The sequence below is a fragment of the Coturnix japonica genome, chromosome 38 (genome assembly GCF_054131305.1).
Source record: "Coturnix japonica strain WE chromosome 38, WE-NBRP24, whole genome shotgun sequence".
NCBI classification, from domain to species: Eukaryota; Metazoa; Chordata; class Aves; order Galliformes; family Phasianidae; genus Coturnix; species Coturnix japonica.
The window spans coordinates 992,069-1,013,024 of record NC_140700.1 but is presented as its reverse complement, the minus strand read 5'-3'; the positions used below and the strand labels follow the sequence as shown (position 1 = coordinate 1,013,024).

The following is a 20,956-nucleotide window of genomic DNA, read 5'->3' as shown; positions in this document are numbered from 1 at the left end:
ACCGTTGGCCGCCGCCCCGCGCCCCCCCCGCCTCACGTTGCCCGGGCCCAGCCCTCGCGCGGGGCGGTTGCTCCTTCCCCGGTCCCCTCCTCTCAGCCGCCGCCTCCCCCTCCCCGCACACACAGCTCTCCCTTTCTCTCTCCCTCCGCACGGCGAGGGGTGGGTTGCCCTGTCAGGTGAGGGAGGGATCGGCCGATAGGGAAGGCCGGGGGGAGGCACTCGGCCGCAGGTAGGACGGCAAAGACGAGGCCCCGGCCCCGTCCCGCCCCCAGCGGAGCAGCTCGGGCTGGGCCGACCCGGCCGCTCCGCCTCCCCGCTCCCCACTGCGGCCCTAGGGTTCAGTCCAGACGTTCTCGCGAGAGTTGAGGCGCCGTGGGCAGAGATGCCCCAATATGGAGGCAATGCGGAGCGGCGCGGAGGGGCTCTCGCGAGAACGGGCCGAGGCGAGAGGCGGGCTCGCTGCGTTCAAGTGTTCCACGAGTGCGGTGTGTGAGGGGGTTGTGCTCACGCAGGGAGATGTCACGGCGCCACAGTCCGTGTGCCGTTTTCGCGAGGCTTTGTCTTGTCACCTTGACGCTGTACTTTAAGCAAAATATGCACATTGATGAGAACGATGACCTAAGGCAGCAGGCCTGGGCTGAACTGCCACAGCCCTCAGTAAGGCCAAGCCCCGTTCCCTCTGGGGGTCTCACAGAGTTTGGGGAGCTGAGCTGGTACAGCTGGAACTCAAGTTTCTTTTTAACTTTGTTTGTTGTGTTACCTTCACTTGAAAAAAAGGTGATTTTGCTCAAACAGCAGCTTGTACTGGGTGTGCAGAGCTCATGAACAAAACGTCTCTCTTAAACTCTGGAAGGCCTTTGTGTATCTCCTTTTTAAAAAGAGGAACAAACAATTCACTAGGAATCGAACGTGCCTGCGGGCTGCCTGCTGCTGTTAGAATGACTGGGCTGTGTGTGCTGGTGGCTGTGCCTGGAGGCTGCCAGGCTCCTCTATTAGAAGTGGTGTATCTCAGTGATGTGAAACGCCAGACTTGTACAAAGGGATCCCGACCATTCAGGAAACATATTTATTTATTTCCCTCCAGGTTTTGTTACTTATACTGCGTTTTGATGACTTTCTGCTCACTTACTGCCTTTTCATGCTTCTCATTTTCCTTTTTTTTCCTCTGTCAATAGCTAAAAACTGCCTTTCTGCATGGCATGGCCTTTTTCCTATGCTGTCTCTGTACTTTCAGTTGGTAACTCTGGATTTGAGTTTTCTTTCTACCTCAGCTGTCAGTATGAGAACTTTGGATTAGATCTGCTCTTTCACTGGACTTCTTACTCAATATTCACTTTGGGAACTTACATCTTACCTAATCTGAGCAGTAGTGACTGAATTCAGATATTCCTGATGTTAAAATGCTAAGGAATGTGAAATAAAGGTTTGGGGCATTTAAAAACCTGAATGGTGTCAGATAGCAATTTTGTACTGCAAACTGGCATTGTATGGCCTCTAGTTTAGCTGTACGATTCAATCTAAGCCTTTTTTCTTCCAGCACTGGAAACAAGGAGAGTTCAAACTGTTTCTCAGCTGTGATAGGTTTATGGAGGGATGCTGTATTTTCTTCCTTTAACACAGACATGCTTTGGGGATCCCATGATGGAGGGGATCCAGTCTGATCTTTCGATCTTTCCTACAAGATAGAATCAAGGCAAATTTCAGAAGGATGCAGTGTTCTGGCAGCCAGTTGGCTTGATCCTAACAGCAGCAGATCTTCCAAGGATGTTAGTCTTCAGAGCCTTGTCCTTGCTGTAGCTGTTGGCTTCACAGGAGTTATGTTGGGATGGACAGATGTCATGTGCTTTTTATTGGTTTTGGTTTTAATAGGTATTTCAGACACCTTGTCTATTTCTTCCAGTCTCACTGCCAAGAATGAGAGGTTTAATTGTTGTCTCCAGTATTTGATAATCCTCATCAAAAAGAAAATATGGAACTGGAAAATGATACAGCTAGTACCAGGAAGCAACCAGCAGTTTACAGAGTCCAAAGAAGAGTGCAAACTGAAGGGCACTTACAGGAACTCTTGGAAAGAGACCTACTTTCTACCAATGGTGGAGAGCCACAAATCCCTGAAAAGAAGACACAGCTACGTTGCAGGTGAGTTATGTGCTAGGAGTTTGACAGGTGTAAAAAAAAAACTGAGGAGGCTCTTCAAGCCCAAATGTGGGAAGATGCTAATGTCTTCCTGCAGCTTGTAATTAACATGCTGAATTTTGTTGATTGATAACTGAAGCAGAACAGCCCATTGGAGAAATGGTGAAGTGTGCAAGAACAGCACTCCACTCCCCCCTAGTTTAGCAATCTGTAGGAGTGTTCACTTCAGGTCTATGATAGCGTGAGGGATATATACATTGTAAGGAGAAGCTGTTAATATTTGCAGTCCCCTCCAGTGCTTCCCTCAGCCCAGCTGTCGGACACAAGCTTTCACTTGCATTTTTTCTGAATTCTGCCTTTTGATAGTTTTGTTTCTCAAATTTCAAGAGCAGTTTTCTGTTCCTTCTCAGCTGGGGACGTGGAAAGTTGCATAATGGTATGACTAAGATTGGCTGAACTGCTTGTGGATTATTTTGGAGCTATGTTTCTGAATTCTTTGAAGAGAATGGGTGATGCAAATGTTACTGCCTATACAGTGTTAATGTTTCCACAGCCTGATTTTTCCATCTGCCAAAATTCCCAAAATTCTCTTTTGGGCATTATCCTTGGGACAGAAGCGTATCTTCTGCCAGAGGAGCCCTGCAGGCTCAGTAGAAGGCAGTCTTTGTTGACAACTTAGGAGAATTCCTGGTGTTCTTTCAGCAAGGCAAATATAATCAAAACTAGGAAGCCCTTTCATCAGCTTTCCTTTTAGTTTTATTTGACCATGAATGCTTTTGGTTTTCTGAAAGAATCTCTTTGGATGTGGAGTGGGCTGTCAGTGGTTATAGCTGTGTCTACACTACAGAGTCCTCTTAAGAAAGTAAAAAAAAAAATATCTCTGATTCATCATTTCTCTAAGCTTTGTTTCAGCATGTATTCTGAATGTATACTGAAACTCAAACTGTTATTTTGGGGCAGTGACATGCCTTGAGACTCGAGTCTAGCTATGGGTGAGGTTCCCAAGGCGTGGTGAACTAATCTAACAGCTTGCAGCTGCCAGATGGGACAGGACACAGGAGGAAAAGCAACTCAGGAGAGCCAGACCTCCCTCTTTTGTCTAACTAGTTCTTACACCAGCTCAGCAGTGAGTGTGACTGCAGCCTAAAATCATGGATCCTGTTTTACTGGCACTGTTGTAAAGGAATTTCCTGGTAATAAGGGAAGGCAAGTGGAGCTAGAGTTTGAGTTACTACTGTGCTTTATAGTTTTTCATTTCACCTTGAAGACTCATTGTTGATTAATTTCTGCAATTGTGAGATCCTTTGGACTGTGCAGTAGGTATTTTTCTTTCTAGTGCTAAAAGGAGATTGGAGTCAGAGGAACAAAATTACTTAACAGAAAGGCTTGAATTGTGCATAATGATGATATGTGATCTAGAATTAAGACTGCCACTCACAGATTCCCTGTGCAATAAAATAGGTCTTATGCAGAGGTCAAAGGGAGAATTCTGCTTTAAAAATGGGAGAATTCTGCTTTAAAGTCATGGCTAATATTATTGGAATCTTTATCACTACACTTGCTGCTTAATCAGAAAATATGCCCTCCCTTAATTCCCATTTTAGACTTGTGTCTTTCTTGTTTCCTCATACTCCTTTCTCTATTTCTTTTCCACTTCCCTATCTCATGTATTTTCTCTGTTCTCTATTTTGTATCCACTGGTCATCCTGGCACGTTCTGAAACCCAGTGTCAAACAGCGCATCCCTGGTGAGGGGCTCCCATACCCTAAAAGCCCCGAGCAGCACAGAGATCTCATCATTGAATTGAGGTCAAATTCCCTGACAGGATCCCCCCATCCTCCAAAACCACCCTGGAGCAGATCCTGCCTGTCTAGCAGCCAATGGGATGGACCTTTGGGGGGGTTTGATTGTCAATAAAATGATGGAAAGGGACTGGTCTCTGTAATGCTAATCGGGGCTCCTCAGCCACTGTTTAGGGTTGCCAGAAGAATCTGGCAGGTGCTGCACTGCGTATGTTTGGGTTGTAAGAAGATCACCACTATGGTCAGGGCATTAAAACAGGGAAAGGGGAGCACAGGGCTTTAGGGCCGCTCAGAGTTTACCTGCTGGAAATACTGATTCAAAGACATATAGGCAGAAAAATCATGTAGGTCAGGTCCTGCTTGCACTTCCATGTTAAGTGTAATACAGGAAACATTTTGCTTTTTTGGAGATGGAATAGGCTTGTTTTTATTTTATTTTTTACCCTCCAGATGTAGCACCTGTATGTTTTTCTTCTAGATTAGGATAGGAGGTATCAAAATACTGTCTCCCGATTTTCTGCAGTGTGTTAATGAGGTCAAGTAATTGATGCATTCAGTGCTCTGTGCTCTGCTGCTGACGGGGTATCATATGAATGGCACACAAAGTATTTGCTATTCATCTGAAAGGAATGCAAAGGCACAGGGCTGCCTGTATGGGACTCATGTTATGCACCAGCTGGATCTGCAGAAGGCAATGTGGGTTCAGAGTATATGGTGCTTGCAGAGATCTGAGAGTAGCAGTGTGGCTTCTATTCCTGCAGAGTATGAGGTCATGCAAAAGGGCTGCAGACGTGGTGGTCATGGAAGACTTTGCGTATAGCTCTTATCTTATCTGATTCTTTTCAGGTTCTCCTGGGAAAGTTTCAAAAAGATCATATACAAGAAGTTCCCTGTCCTGAATTGGCTTTTTTCCTATCAGTTCAGAGAATGGATCTTGAAGGACCTCCATGCAGGCCTAAATGTTGGGTTGGTTCAGGTTCCTCAAGGTAGGAGGAGAGAAAAGAAAAAACATTCCTGCTTCCTTTTGTACATCATCCTTTTCATAATGTGTGTGTTATCCTGTTCCTTCAGGTGTCATTGGATTATGCGGGAACTTGTGAGTTAAAGTTCCTTAAATCATTAACTTATTAATTTCCATACTTGCAAGAAAACATATTCTATAATCAAATGTTATATGGTGTATTTTTGAGGACAAGACACTGCCTTTTTTCATAAAGTTTCATAAAGTAATATAAGCATATAAATATAGACTAACAGCAGCGTTCTCCTGCGTTGCAAAAAAAAATAGCGATCTTTAAAATGCACCTTGCAAAATCTGTCAGTTTTTTGCTTTCTAGGGCTGTTAGGAATTTGGCTGTCCGGGTTACCTCTGCCAGCAATCAATGGCTTCCTTTCTGCATTCTGCTGCTCAATGCTGTATGTTGTATTTGGAAGTTCACATCACATCTCAATTGGTAAGGTTTTGTGGGGGAAGATGTAACTGTGAGTGAGTCACCAAAGAGTTTATCAGACTCTTTGATAGACCCTGTTACTGTGAAATCCTGGAAGACTGGAGTGTGAGACAAAGAGCAAGCAGTGTCTGTTTGCATCCAAGGGTAGACAGGAGGTTGTTTTGATATGCATTGTTAATTCTGTTACTTTTAAGAAGCCTTTCTTCCTTTATCACTTGTTTAGGAGAAGATAGGACCAGTTAACTGATCAGTAGAACTGTTAAAGGAATGCGGTTTTCTTGTTTGAAGTGAGCAGTATATAAGGTGTATGTTGAACACAAGAAAGGAGAACGATTCTAATGCTACAAGAAACTAAGAGATCTCTCTAACTCGACTGAGTGCCAACAAGGTTTATTCTGTATTGCTAAATGTTTCTACAGGAGTTAGAGATTGTGTTCAGTGCTGCTTCGAAAAGCATTTCAGGTGCAAGTGTTATTTAGGGGAGAATCCAGACTTCCAGATTCAAAATTTGTTGTTCCACCTCTGCCCCTGAAGGTACGGGCTGCCACAGCTCCTTTGTCACAGACAGCAGTGCAAAGTGGGCAGCTGGCACATCACAGAAGCATCTTCTGCATAAGGGGCCAGAGCAAGCTGCTTCTTACTTGCCCTCAGACTGTGACCATGAATCAAGATTTAGCTTCTGGTTTTCCCCAGGCATCATGCAATTCCTTGCCATGACTGAGCTGTTGATGGCTTTATGTTCTTAATTTGTTCAGAAACTAGATTATTATGTGAGAAGGCCCTTATCATCTTCATACAAGTGGATCTATGGAGCTCTGGCCTCTTAGATAACTTGGTAGTTCTTTCTCAGATAAACCTTATTTCATGGACTTTCTGGCAGTTCACTGCAGCCCATTCATTTCTGTGCTTTACATTAAAATCTTTTTTCTCTTTTGAGCCTCTGACCAAACAAAGACTGCTTGTAAAATTGTAGGAGTCTGAAATTTTCAGATGGAACTTTAGAAGCTTTTGATGCTTATTCAGAAACAGTAAAAATGGATTATATATCTAAATGAAAATAAATCGTCTCATACTGCAGGATTGATGGTAGGGCATAGAGACGGATGTGTAGTTTTAAGATAAATCCTTGTTGCAACACCTCATGTGCTTACATTCTTTCCACTCTGTTCTATTGCTTTCAGGCTCATTCAGCATCCTAAATCTGGTGGTGAAAAATATTCTCACGTCCCTTGCTCTCAACCAAACCTCCTTTAACAGTTCACTGGTCAATTTTTCAGACCCTACACTTTTGAAAGGTTACATGGAGACCTTGACACTCGCTGCATCAATAACATTTATGACTGGCATAATTCAGGTAAAAGATGAATCTGTGTTAAATCCTTACTTATGTATCCTTATGTGTATCTTTGTACAAATGTGAGAACATGCAAGCAGTCTCATTTCTTACAAGTTCTAAGCTCAGCAAATTTGAATACATATGTTGTACAAAATAGAATGTGAAGGTCTGCCTCTTCCTCCCATGATGTCTGAAAAACATGGTGTAGGTTAGATTGATGTGTTCATGATGAATATAGCAGTGCATAAAGTAAATTACTTTTGTCTTTTATACTAACCAATTCTCCAATGTGTAGACTCTTAGGTAGTCCTGCGTAACTGCACACACTTGATGTGAAGTGCTCCTATTTTAGTTTGGCAGCATCCTATTTAATTGTGCATAATGAATATAGCTTGTTCAAATAACTATCCGTCAAGTGTGGCAGTGAAAAGTCATGCTCTTCAAATATGGAAACAAGAAAGGCAGGTTAGGCATAGACAATTACATCACACCTCACTTCTTATTTGTTCCATACAGTTGCTGCTAGGCTGCTTCTGCCTGAAGTCTGTAACAGCATACTTGCCAAAGGCTCTCATTGATGCTTACCTCTCTGCAGCAGCATTGCTTGTCATTGTATCACAGTTCACTTTTATCTTTGACGTTGTGCTTGACTTCCATAAGGGCTCTCGAGACATTTTCTGTGTGAGTAAATTCATTATTAGTTAAAATAAAATAAAAATAAATGCATACTTCTCGTGGGATAAACAAAAGAACAGTAACAAAAATTGAACATAATTTCAATGTCAGCTGCTAAGGGGTATTTCTGCAAGTCTCAGCTGTGGTTTACTTTGCCTCTCTGGTGCCTTGAATGACGAGCAGAGATTTTTGTGTGACATGCAAGAGGAAAAGGGAGTATTTTTAATTACTTTATGTAGCTCTATCATTTTCAGCATGGCACAAAGGTTAGAGAAAGAGGTACATTTTTCCTCTATGGATCATTGTGGGTAAACTGTTGGGCACACGGTATCTTTGATGTATCTGACAAATATGCAGCAGACTCCTACATAAAGATAAGTTAAAAATAAGTCTTCCTAGTTTTCTTATGAAAAGATAGACAACTAGAGAGAAAGGTGCTATAGAGAAGAGTGATTGTGCTAGATCTGAGTTACTTGTGGCAGTGTTTCTCAACAGACCATTTAAAATACTGCTTTGCTCTTAGCATCTTTCTTCCCACTGAAGATACTGCCATAACAGTAAAGGATAAGTTCAACCGTCAGGGCAGCAGGTGTCAAGAATGTAAAAATACTTGCAGTATCTGCCTTTGATCCTCTCTATGATAATTCCTTTTCAGAATATATTCTATTTTTTCCTGGCTCTCCCAAAGTCTAATGCCACCAGCATACTGCTATTTTTGCTTAGCGTGGGCATACTAAATATCAGTAAAACTATCAGGATAACGTATCTACGAAGTCCTGTTGCATTTCCCATGGAACTTCTCTTGGTAAGTGTTCTCAATGCTATTGGTGATCATTGAACTAAGAAATTCAGGTTCAGGTGAACAAGAAATTCCTGACAGGTTCAGGAATTACCTGTCTGAGGTGGTGTTCTGTCTCTGAGTACTATAAGCGGCCTTTGTCACTGTGTTTTGAGGTGTCTTTCACCAGCAGACTTCCTAAGTTTTTCCCCTGCTACTGTGAAAATAAGGTATCTCTGCCTATAAAAAGCCATGGGCACAAATCACAGTGAGCTGCTACATGAATGAATAGCAGTGTGTAGAGGTGAAACCACCACGTTCCAGATTGACTTTTTTTTTTCAATCTTTATTAAGATGGTGGTAGAACTGTGGACTTGAATGTTTGGAGTTCTGATTCAATTATATTTATTTTTGGCCTGGAATTGTTGGAAGGAGATATTCAGTATTGTTACATTCAAAGGCAGGTCTTGCTGTAAATTCAGTAATATTTGTTGCTGTTGTTTTCTCCTGCTGCTTTTCTGGCAGCAGGTTTTCTGACTTTTTTTTGTTTGTTTTAAATCAAAACTTTTTTCTATTGAAATGTAAATTTTGACTTCTGCAGCCAATCTAGGAGTCTAAAAGATGATAGCTTCTTTTTCTAAGGAATAGGCTGGAGTCCCACCTTGCTGACACTGGAGTTGAAGCCATTTGCCACTTGTCTAACAGCGGCCTGTGGGACAAAACCTTTGGCAGAGCACAGTAATACAGACAGCTAATAAGAAAATTGGAATAAGAAAAAAAAAATCCACATTTTGCATAGAATTTATCAGGTGTTACTACACTGTAGACATTAGCAAAGGGCTAGGAATTATCTGTGTAATATACTTGTAAAAACCCTCAAAAATACAGAATGCTGCAATGTTTATACACTGAATAAAATCTGTGTTTAAGTCCTTCAAATACTCATGCATCAGAACTGTCCTTAGATTCATTGTGTGCAATTCCAGATGCAAATGCTGTATAATCTGTGCTATTCCTGTTTTCTTTCCCAGATCATCACAGCCACCATTACTGCTAATTGTACTCATCTTCATGCTGAATCTAGTAGTACTGTGGTCAGTATGATTCCTCAGAGGTTAGTTATCTATGCTGTTAATGAGGTTACACTTTTGAGACGTGAAAGAGATATTTCAGTCTGTTCTTTAAATCTGCCATAGGCTGATTTCTACTGGGAAAGCACAGTTATAGGAATAACATTTCAAGAGAGCTACAAGTTCTCATTTCAGAGCACATGCAGAATTTTACTGTGGTTTTCTTCATTAGGTTCAGGTTTCGTTAGCACACAGAGGAAGGAATTTGTATTTTTTGTGAGGTAGAAGCAAACTCTTACACATTCAGGGCATCTCCTGTGGGGTGGCAGGTGATGCCTCTGATGTTGGTCCTGGGTGTGGTATCAACTGCACAGAGCCCAGAGCAAGTTTAAACTTTTCTGTTCTCTGACCTTGTAGGTATCTACCTCCTGCGTTGCCAGATTTATCAAACATGAGCAAGATTATCTTGCATGCTTTCTCCCTTGCTGTTGTAAGCTGTTTCCTTCTTGTTTTTATTGGAGAGAAGTATGCTTTGCTTCATAACTACAGCATTTCCAGCTGTCAGGTGAGAACAAAGCTACACATACTTCTTAGGCAAGCTGAATTCACATTAGTAATGCAACTAGTTACCCTGTCGAGATAGAAATGCAAGGATAAAATGAATGATGTCAGCTGATTGTTTTGTAGCAACTGTGAAGGCCAAAATATGCCCCATAACCATGCTGACAAGAGGCCTTAGTGTAGCTCCAGGGGTTGGGATGGTCTTTCTGCTGCCTCCTACACACTACTGCTACTGATTACTGAGGGCCACTGCTGTTCTGAATCTGTGAGACTTACAAAAGCACACTGATATAATAGGATATAATAGCTGTAATTGTAAATGGCCAGAGTAGCTGTAGTTCTTCTCTATATGTGTCTGTCAACTCAGCGAATAAGGTCTGAGCCTAGACTGATTGCTCTGAGAGCCTTTTAAGCTAAAGCTGTTAAGTTTCCAGTGTACTAGATTGAGTAAGCACCAACTGGTTTGCAGTACCCTGTTTAGCTTGTGATGGCTTTGAATCTTCATTAAAAAGGAATTAATCCAGTCAGAAAGTTGCCCTGACTTCCCGTAGCCTTTGAGGGTAAGTGTGAAGAGGATGTCTTTTCCATTGAGCTTTTGTCCCAGTTCTACTATAATGTGTACTGAGACTTACTGTGCATTTGCTTGGAAGCTTTGTTTACTTTGTAAACTTTGTAAACGTGAACTTGGCTTTTGGGTCAGTGAGATCCTCAACTGTGAAAACTGTGTCTTTTGAGAATGTGAGCAGATGTACTTCTTTTTAAGCCATTTCTATTTAGGTAAGTCATTAACTTTGGGTTATCTCTACTTCCTCCTGTTTCTTTTATACAGGAACTAATAGCTGTGGGGCTTTGCAATATTTGCAGTGCATTTTTCAGAAGCTTTGCTGTCAGCTGTGCTGTTTCTGGAACTGTCATTCAAGAGAAGACGGGTGGAAGAACCCAGGTGAGCTGGGCTAAAATTACTCCAGACTGAGTATAGGCTGCCATTTCATCCAAGCCGTTTGTAAGAAGTAAGGTTATATTCCCCCACAATGTGGCTTTGTGTGCTCTCTCTGTTTATGTTATATGCTGTAGTTGTAGCATATTTGTAGGTCATTATGTGCATTTAAGGAAGCCAAAATTCTGTAGAGAGAATAAGATGCGTCCATACAATTATAAACTGTATTTTAGGGAATTTGCTCAGAATTGAAAATTGTTTTGCGCTTTTTAGTACTGGACATTGTGACCTTAATCTTTTTTTTTTTTTTTCTTTTTTTTTTTTTTCTTTCCTAAATTATTTATTTTTAGGAAGGTTTTAAAATGCTTCTTATTTGAGAATTTGTACATGCTTCACTGCATTGTAGAAGTAATTAGATTTAATAGAACATTTGTGCCTGATATCTATATTGCTAAACAAAATAACCTATAAGTACATTAGTTTAAGAATCAAAATAGTCAATCAAGAGGAATCCATAAGTGACAGTTCAACTGTTCTAAAGAACAGACTTGTTTTCTTCAATAATTTTGCCCTGGGCACAGAATAGAATACTTTTATTTTTTGCACCCAGGAGGTGCAGGGACATTTTCCTCTGATTCCACATGGATTGTTTTAAGAGTGGCTTACTGTGGCCCAATAAGCAACGGAAAAAGCAGCTGACAGTGAGTCAAAGGTCTCAGTGATCAAGCAGATGGCAGAACTGAGCATGCCCAAAGGGATATTAGCATATCTTAATAAGTCCTTGGGAAAGAACGAATATTTATACCAGTGTACTGCATGAGCATGTCTTAACTGTTCAAATGTAGAACCTGAGCTCTGAGAGAGCGCCCTTGTTTGTCAAGTTGCCCAGCATGAATCATGAGGAATAAAGGAATGCTGCTTTCTAACATTACATTGGAGTTAAAGAGTTTCTGGATTTTGGAAGGCATTCCTATGTCTGACTTGCGAGAGTGTCATCTTCTTTTTCAAATTAAATTATCAAAATGCTGTGTTATTGTGCATAAGAATCCAATTTAGGCCAAATTTGTCTCTACAGAAGTTTTTTGACAAGAGCATTCTAGAATTCAAATTGCCCATTACAACACACTTGTGGACTTTGTCTCCCAGTTACTTTTTCTATTAGATGATGTTACAAGGAATATACCTGTTTGCTTAGAAAAGACAAGGAATTGGTTCTGGAGGGCCTCTCTAAGATAAAGTATCTCTGTCCAGATAGCAGCACTGATAGGAGCATCTATAATGCTGGTGATTGCATTGAAACTGGGACGCTTTTTCCAGGTGATACCTAATGTAAGTGAACATGTAATTGTTATGGTAGCAGCTACTTACTTTTAAAATATAATATGAAGATTACCCCAATAGCTGGGGTTGTATTTTTCTCTACATTTCATTGTTTAAAGGGATAGTCTAAACCAGAACAATGACTTGAAACTCTCCTAAATTTCAGCATGTTCAAGTATTAGGAAATTAATACTGCATCTCTCTCCCATCCCTGACTGTTCAGCACAAACTAAAATTCCTTGGCTAGAACTTAAATGACATTTTACTGCCATGATCTGTGATTTGAATGTTGTATTTCACTTTTGGTCTCCCATTTTTAAGGTTTTACACAACTATATGACACATTTGTAAGTTCCTGTCTTGCATCTGTGTGAGTAATTATGGGATGGATGTTTCGAAATCTTTAGTGTGAGGGGGTGAATAAAATATTCAAAATTGAAATTTAGGTTTAGCATCTCTGATTCTAGCTTGGTCTTTGAGGTTTATTTTAATATCGTAAGCACTCCCAAACTGTAAGCATTGTGTTGCTGCAGGTTCCTCTTAATACTCAGTATTTCACTTCGCTCTTAAAATTTTATCTAGACTTTTTTTTTCCCCTGTAAATTTTCACGGGGAACTTCTAGCATTACTTCCTGATATTTTCCCGGCTTCTTCTTAAGTTAGTAGAATTAATTACTTTCCCAAAACTAGCTGACAAAACAGAATTTAACCATCTACTTCCCTTCGGTCTTCTTTTTTGTTGCTAAGATAGGCTGTTTCAACAAATGGTGTCAAGCAGCTTCCCAAATCTGGCAATGAACTGCCCGTGCTGATTGAAACCATTCTTTGATACAGCAGCTCAGTTCTGTAGATAGTGTTGTCATTTCTCGTAGTGCTGCAGGAGGCAGAGATTCACTGAAGAGCTCCATAATGGAAACCACACAGTAGCATTTCAAGAGGAAGTCCAGTTGCATTGGCAGAAGGAATTGTGAAATCAAATAAGATATGTTGGTTTGCAGGTCTGCGAACTGTTATACCTACTTATAAAAAATACAGAAACATGATCTAAATTTTAAGCACTTTGTCTTGGATATCTGCTCCTTATCATGTTGTGGGTGCAGTAAATCTCAGATGCAATAAATAACATGCTTTTTTTTTGGTCTTATTTGCACAGAGTGTGCTGGCTGCTGTTGTAGTATTTAACATGCTACCTTTTCTTGAAAAATTTCTGGACATTCCTACCCTGTGGAGGAAGGATAAGTATCATTTAGTAAGTGGCATAAAAAACCAGTAACTGGAATGTGCTTTAAAGGGAGATATACTTTCCTTGTTCTTTTAGGGCAGGCCAGAGTTGTGGAGGTGTGTGTATAGCCACTATACAGCCACTATGTCTGCAAATGCAGGGCAAAGGAAAGTGGGAAGTCCATCTTGTTAATAACTGCAGCTGAGTTATGTGTTTTGAGGTCTTGCTCTTCTTTCCTGTGATCTTTCGTTTTGACTGTTTTTAGGACTGGGTGCCTGAAAGCTGCCAGATAAGCTTTCCAACTGTTACCATTTCTAGTTCTATTTTTATTTTTTTTTTAATCTCTTCAATTTGCAAATACTGGGGCTGAGTTGGAGGTCATTTTCTGTCTTTTTTTCTCTCTGTCTCTTGATCAAAGGCTATTTGGATTGGAACTTTTGCTGCAGTGCTTCGTCTTGGTCTTGATGTTGGTTTACTGATCGCCCTGGCAATTGCATTCTTCATAATCAGCATCAGGTCACACAGGTACTTGTAACTCCTACAGCAAAATACTCTTATTAGAGTTGATGTTTTAGAGATAGCTGTATATGCAACAATGTGAAAGTAATTTCATACTTGTAAACACTTTGATCAGGTCCTTCAGAAATCTGTTATTATCCCAAACCAGTAACTTGTTTAGAAATGGAGATAAAGCTTTTGGGAATGTAAGTTCTTTTTCCTCTGCCTTATGTGAAAATCGAATAAACATCTTGTTTCAGAATGAAGATGGTGGAGCTGGGGCAGATTCCAAACACGAATATTTATAGAGGTTTATCCGCCTGCAGAGCCGTAAGAGGAAACAAAAAACAAATGTTCCATCTCTCTCTGTAATCAAGCTTCTTCCCTTTAGTGCCTGCGAATGACCATTCAGACTCAGTTCAGTTGGTTCAAAACTTTCAAACTGAAGAATGCTTAAATATCTGTACTGTGTAGTGATTCAGATACCCCATTCACTCTGTGTGGGCCTCGTGGAGCTCCCTGTATCATTCAGTTCTGTCCCTGTGGTGGAAGCCACATTGCTGACATTTCCAGAGCTGTTTGGTGTTTTACCTGCTCTTCTCAGTCTGGTTATGTCCACACAGCAAATGTTTAGTACCTCTGCCAGGGTGACGTGCTGATTCTTACAGTGATGTGATATAAAGTAGGGTGCAGGCCTCTGTGACACGCTGTTGATAAGATAGAACCATACAAAACTGGGTAATACAATAGTAAGGAGCTTTGTCTTTGCCACCTGGGTTCACTCCCAATGCTATGCTGATGGATTGGTAGAAGACAAATGAGGACAACGTTAGAAATACAAGGGTGATATAAATGTATATATTCTGCAAAGAGCATTATATATAATTTAAAGCTATATATATGATTTGGCTGGTTTTATATTAAGTATAATATATTAAGTATGTTAAGAATATTATTAATATTTATATTAAGTATAATATAAGTCAACTGTCATCAGTGATAGATCAGTTGGAGTTCTTTCAAATAGGAAGAACTGATTTGCTTTTCTAGATTAGTGCATTATTGGGTCCATGCTGCCAGAGCTTCTACCAGCATGCAGTGTGGGCAGCAATGTTACTTTGTCCTTACAATATCACCTTGCAGTCTATTGCATAGAGGGTTAGGTGAGGAAAAATTGCTCCTACAAAGTACAGCTCTCACAGATCCAACTTTTGTTTTGAAGGCAATGGAGATTGATGGCATCAAAATCTTTCAGTGCTGTTCTTCCATTTCTTTTGCAAATATGAGTAACTTCAAAAGTTACTTGTTGCACAAGGTAAATTCAGTTTTCAGCTAGATAAAGTTTCTAAAAGCTAGCATTATCCCTGTATTAAAACTGTTTTTGTCTTTCAGATGGGCATGAAAACAGTGCCTCTAAGTCCAAATGAAGTGAACGCCCTAATTTCAGCAGTGTCTGACACTTCAGTGGAAAGCAAAGATTTTGAATGTTCTTGTGTCTGTGATCCACCTTTACCACCACCTCAGGTCAGCTTTAAAAGTATATTTATCTAATCTGTCTGTTTGAGGTGCCTATTTTTCTGTTACTATGCACAGTGTACTTAACTTGCTAGAACTTATAAAGCTGTAAATGTTTATATATAACATGTATATATATATATGTACTGATTGAAGTTAGCAAATAGAGACATTGTTTTTCTTCATGCAGGCTTTATAGAGCAATAGGAGCTAACTGTATTGGGTGAATTAACCAGTAGAAATATTCAACATAACCCCAGTGTGGAAGTGAGGTGCCACTGGTATCAATTGGCAGCTCAAGGCAATCTGCTAACCATACCCAAAGTTTGCCTAAGTCACTTACTACTTTGCAGGCTTGTGGCTTTCTGCTGTATTTACTGTTACTTCTGATGTGTTTTTCCCGTGAGAGATGTCATGCAATGTACGGAGCTTATTTACGGAAAAAAAAAAATAATCCATCCCCTTGGCCTACTACTTCTAACCACTGATGTACTCCTCTCCATTTTCCATATTAGATACCATATACGGAGAAACTTGTGAAGTCATGTCATGCAGACAGTACTTCCACGTCATCTTCAGTTAACGTGGTGCGCTGGTCAAAGTACAAAGTCAGTGAGAGCGGTGGGATGCTCTTGCTGGGAGCAGCTAATGCACAGTCTGCATCTTCAGGCATTACCACACAACTTCAGCCTGAAAAGAATGAGGATGAAGGGCAACAAGCTGGTGTTTCACCAGGCTCTGCAGAAGGTAATACCTCAGCACAGTTAGATGGGGAAGAACAGCCAGTGCTTTTGCCAGGCCCAGTTCACACCATTATTTTGGACTTCAGCATGGTCCAGTTTGTGGATTTGCAAGGTTCAGACTTGCTACGACAGGTAAGCAACCTAACTGTGTGTAAATGTGAAACCTGAAGTTTACCCCATGTCATATGTTTCTTGTTAGCCCATGGTGCCCTGCTATGTGGCCGTCTGGATATGTTCCAGTTGACCCATACAAGTGCACTGTTTTCAGAAATTAACAGCTTCCCATAAGGCCACTTTTGCAAAAGCAAAAGCCTTGTTATCAACACAAAGGAAAAGGTAAAACCTGTCATTCATTATCTCCAGTCCTAAAATAATGTAAACTAAAGCCATATTTATAAAAAGTTTTTATTTGCTCTTTCAGTTTTGGCTGTTTATTTTTTCTTCTAGCTGGACACTTAAAAAAAAATCCTCTTTTTTTACAAGTGTCAGTTTTAGAATTGCCTCCTGTCTTCTCTTAGAATTATTTTATTTGTATTGTTGAATGCTTAAATATCCTTTTCTTTGATGTATGTCTTGAGGTTTTGAGTCATCAAGCAGGGATCCTAACCAATAGAGATATATATGTAGCAAAAATAAATTTCATGTAGCTGTGCTTCTCAGACAGGTACAGATGGATTCTTACTCAACTGAGTCTGTAGCTCATCTTCAAACATTTCTGTTTAACCTACAACCTGTTGGGAATTATGTGGACTGAGCTGATCTCCTTAATGATTTATTTACCATCTATTAAACAACTTCCCCATTGGAAAAGGAAATAAAAGTCTTTCCAGATTCCTTCCAGCTTCATATTCTGAAGTTCTGTGATTCTCTGAAATAATGAATTCTACTGCTTAAAAGAATTTATACATAGAAGTGTTTGGAGTTAGCCTGTACCTATGAGCAGAACCTTTTGGTTAAGTGAAGAGACAACACTCTCAGCATTCATGAAGATTTTGATAGTTTGGCTATTTTGTTCTGAACTAAGAACCTTGGTTTGAGACTCTGGAATAAGGACTTTCTTTGGAGATAAATCACACAAAGGAGTTTTTTTCCCATTTATTTTTTAACTTCTAGTGCACTTGTATAAAGCGAAATTGTTCTAATGCTGATATGAAATTCTTTCCACAGATCTTCTATATGTTTTTAAATGTCGGCATTACAGTCCTTATAGCTGGCTGCCACTGTGAGTATAGGATTTGCTTATTAATATTGACTTATCTTTGGGGATAAGTCTTAAACTGCAGTGAAATGTTATAGCCGTACTGCTTGGTATGACCTTTGCTGCTTTGTTTATTTTCTCCCATATTTTATAGCCTCTGTGATAGCAACCTTTGAGAAGAACGAGTTCTTCGACAGCTGTGTCACCAAAGAAATGTTCTTTCTGACTCTTCACGATGCTCTGCTGGCTGCTTTGGCGAAGCATCAGAAGCCAGATGAGATAGAACTTACTGCAGAAGAGCATACTGAAAAGCTACAAGCTGAAGATGAGACGGTAGAGTATTTAGCTTACATGTAAGCATTCCTGTTGTTAAATTATTCTGTCAGTAAATTAAAGGTCTTGTGCTTGAGGAAATAAGGCAAAGCAGATGTTCTTCTGAATTTTCCAGTTGTTTGGCTGTTTGCAGTGGACAGAGTTCTGTTGTCCCTGCCTGGGGAAAGACAACTTTGCGTGCAGACTGTAAAGGAATCCACCTTAAGTCTTGCAGTAGGGAATTGCTGTTGCATTTTAGACAGTTTCCATTTCCCCATAGGGCAGGGACTCTGCCAGGGCAGAGCCGAAGTTCCAAGCTTTTTATTTCTAGAGGTTACGGCACCAGCCCCCTTGGGGCAGGCTGCAGAAGTGAAGGACAGCACTGATTTGATTTCCCAACAGATTGAAGCTTGTGCACCTATCATCTCTGCAATCACTTTTAAGCTCACTAGATGTCTCTGCCGAGTTTGAACAGGGCAGGCAGTTGTAAGTTCCAGGAAAAGCTCTTCTTGCATAGAAGACTCCATTATTTGCCCCTCCTTGGGAAGGAGCCCAATCTTAGGTAATTGTCCTCTGCATGCTGCCGGGCTGAACAAGAGCAGAATGAAGGAAAAAAAAAACCAAAAACTATCCAAACCTGTAGGAAATAGGTTTCTTTTGTTCTGCTTTGTTTACCTCTCTTACCTTAGCACTGTACAGAATAGTCTAACACAAGGATATTGACCTTCCTACTCTCTCCTATTGAAAGGCCTTTACAGAATGAAGGTGACAGTTCATATTCACCACCTTCCCTTTCGTGCATGTGGAGAGCAGACTCTGAGCTGCTTCCATGCTGGAGGTGACAGTGGTTCTCCAGGAGAGTGCATTGAAACCAGGCTGGGCTGCGTGTTCAGAAGGGACCCGCAGCAGTGGGGTGATGTCAGCCCTGCCAGCTCATTTCCTTGGCTGCTGAGTATCTGACCTGCCCTGTGCTCCCATGCCAGCATGCCCCTCTGGCTGCTCATGTGATATTGCCTTGGCATGGGAACGACTGGCTTAGCAGACTGGCCTACAGTAATGTTTGTGTACATTTCAGGAAATAAATTTGCTTATGGAGAAGAAGAAAGGCTTTTTCTCTGCAAGGAAGCCTAATGGCAAACTCCAGCATGAAGAGCCAATATCAGATAGTTCACGCTCAGCCCAGAATGCAGCAGAGTCAAGCTCTCTCCTGCAGTTTGAAACCCTGTCCCTTCAATTGAATTTCCAGGACCCCGCATGGGACAAGGAATGGAAGTATAACAGCAACATCTGAGTTACAACTATTGGGGAATTGGGATTTCGGTAGAAGGAAGAAAGGTACAGTTAAGCAACAGTTGTGGTCATTCTTATCCATATTTGATGTTCTTTTTATTTTTTATTTTTTTATTTCTGTTTTTAAAATAAACAGCTTGACTGACGCCTACAGTAATTTTGTGGTCCTTATCAAAAAGGAGCATCTAGATAATTATTTTCAAGTCAATAGGATACTCTCAGCAATGCACAAATTAATTCTAGTTTTGGTGAATTCTAGCAAATGATTTGTGCTCCTTTTCTGAAATTCTTTAGAGGTTAGTTGAAATGCTGCAGCTGAGCACCTTTTATGTACTCATTGATTGGTAGTAAGTAAAACTCATTTGCCGTATCTGACCAGATTACATGCAGGCAGATTCATTGTCTTCAGAGCATGTAGAGTGATGTGAGCTTCAAAGAAAAGCATTTTCTTATTGCTGTTCAACAAATTGCTCAAGTTGATATTGTCAGCACTAACAGAAGATGAATATTTTGTCTGTTTATTTTACCAGAATGAAATCCCAGTAAACAGAAACGTTATTTACATTTTCTTTGTAGTCTCTTACTGAAATGGTAAAGAATGGAGGAAGGTATTTATTTTGTTCTGAAGAGACAGAAAAAGTTGTAGAATAAGATACCGGTAACACTTGGGAATAAAAATTCAGCTTACTCATATTTTCTGCATCAGTCTGAGCTAGGGTTGTACTAACAGCAGCAATGTTTAACTATACCAGCAATGTATGTCACAGAACTCTGCCATGTCCTTAGTTGTTCCATGGCACAGAGTGCCCATTGTAGAGAGTCACAGGTAAAATTAATTTTAGATGAGTGGACAACATTTGTTTGTATACCAATCAGACCCCATTTTAATGCAAAACTGGGATGTAAATGATGGATCTTTTATATACAGATCCTATGTTCTGGGCTAAATTCCTTCCTATATGAACAGCTTTAACTTTTGCTGCTGGGCATCATATGGTTTCTTGGTGTGGAATAAAAGCAAGATGGTTCCTCTGAAATCTGCTGCTCATGGCTGCTAAACTTCAGCAATGATACAATGTCTAATGGGAATATTAATATTAGACTATCTGCAATGTGTTCCAGTGAGTTCCTTTCATCCTTTTTTTTTTTTTTTTTCTTTCTAATTTAACTTTCTGCTTCCAAGGAGTTTCCCAAGGGAATCTGCTGTTCTGCATGTGTGATCTACAATGGTAACGGATTTTGGTGAACTGTGCCAAGTTACTGCAGAGGAAACAGTGCTGGAGCCCTCGTACCATTTGGACTGAAAGATAGGAAAAACTGAAAGCTCAAATGGTATTGAGTAATTTTCAAACCACATATGCTTCCCTACATTGTTTTGGACAGTGGCTTCATGCCAAGCTCCTCTCAGTCTGTTCAAAACAGTGTAATACAAAACCCATGAAAAGCATAGCCCTCATTTCCAGATTCTGTTGACTCTACAATGGCAGCCTTGATTTAAGGTGAAATGGCATTTGTACCTGTTTACACCATGGACAGGTTCCACTACAAACCAAAGACTTGAATTTTTTGTTAGCTTGTTGAGCAGAGCTCAGTGTCTTTCCTTCCTACCACAAGACTGCAGAGTGGAACACTGGGGGACAGCTCGGACATCAGTGTGTTAGTTTTCAAATTATGAGTATTCTTGTTTCAAAACAAATACTTCACTGGGAGGAAGTTCAGACAAACCTGGTCGTTTTCCTCTAGAGCTGTACAGTGCCTCAGCTCCTGCATGCATACACAATGCTGCTGTGATTCACCAAGCACAAATCCCTGGACACAGGCTGTGCAGTGACAGAGCACGTACTTTATGGCCAAGGACTCCACCTGTACCTCTAAAGTCAGAGTTGAAAGGCCTGCCTGCAGTAGTGTGTTTGGAGGCAGTTTGATGTTTTCACCTGACCTAGTTGCAACAAATGCAGCTGTTTTGTGCAGACGGCAACTTTCTAATGTCCTTCTGAACTAGTATAAACCCATGACGTTTTCCTAGAAAGGCATGCTGCAGAATCCCAGGCAGCTTTCCCACTGTGCTGAATTACAGGCTGCAGATCCCAGAACATCACCATGCAAAGTGTG

General features: G+C 40.6%; 1 protein-coding gene across 21 annotated transcripts; it reads left to right on the top strand.

Moving 5' to 3' along the window:
* The first annotated feature begins 86 nt into the window (after nucleotides 1-86).
* On the top strand, nucleotides 87-20,293 carry SLC26A8 (solute carrier family 26 member 8). Of its 21 annotated transcripts, XM_085527021.1 has the most exons (21): nucleotides 365-485; nucleotides 1,901-2,139; nucleotides 4,785-4,924; nucleotides 5,261-5,392; nucleotides 6,571-6,743; nucleotides 7,242-7,406; nucleotides 8,056-8,205; nucleotides 9,210-9,292; nucleotides 9,666-9,813; nucleotides 10,639-10,752; nucleotides 11,998-12,075; nucleotides 13,220-13,315; nucleotides 13,707-13,813; nucleotides 14,047-14,116; nucleotides 15,009-15,101; nucleotides 15,179-15,310; nucleotides 15,817-16,176; nucleotides 17,212-17,266; nucleotides 17,397-17,575; nucleotides 18,630-18,889; nucleotides 20,028-20,293. In XM_085527021.1, exons 2-20 carry the CDS (start codon nucleotides 1,970-1,972, stop codon nucleotides 18,843-18,845), a joined length of 2,661 nt encoding a protein of 886 aa, XP_085383147.1. In that variant the 5' UTR covers nucleotides 365-485; nucleotides 1,901-1,969; the 3' UTR covers nucleotides 18,846-18,889; nucleotides 20,028-20,293. The 21 variants fall into 21 exon arrangements, 19 of the variants coding, with proteins under 19 accessions (XP_085383146.1, XP_085383145.1, XP_085383160.1 ...); XM_085527020.1 differs by lacking the exons at nucleotides 365-485; nucleotides 20,028-20,293 and adding an exon at nucleotides 87-176 and having other exon boundaries at nucleotides 18,630-18,997; XM_085527019.1 differs by lacking the exons at nucleotides 365-485; nucleotides 20,028-20,293 and adding an exon at nucleotides 107-229 and having other exon boundaries at nucleotides 18,630-18,997.
* The last annotated feature ends 663 nt before the right edge of the window (nucleotides 20,294-20,956 follow it).

Excerpts from the sequence above, each read along its gene's own strand:
- SLC26A8 (XM_085527034.1), top strand. The coding sequence starts at position 383 with ATGCCCCAATATGGAGGCAATGCGGAGCGGCGCGGAGGGGCTCTCGCG. Across the intron at positions 10,753-11,997 it reads AGACGGGTGGAAGAACCCAG|ATAGCAGCACTGATAGGAGC; the intron begins GTGAGCTGGGCT and ends ATCTCTGTCCAG. Across the intron at positions 13,814-14,046 it reads ATCAGCATCAGGTCACACAG|AATGAAGATGGTGGAGCTGG; the intron begins GTACTTGTAACT and ends ATCTTGTTTCAG.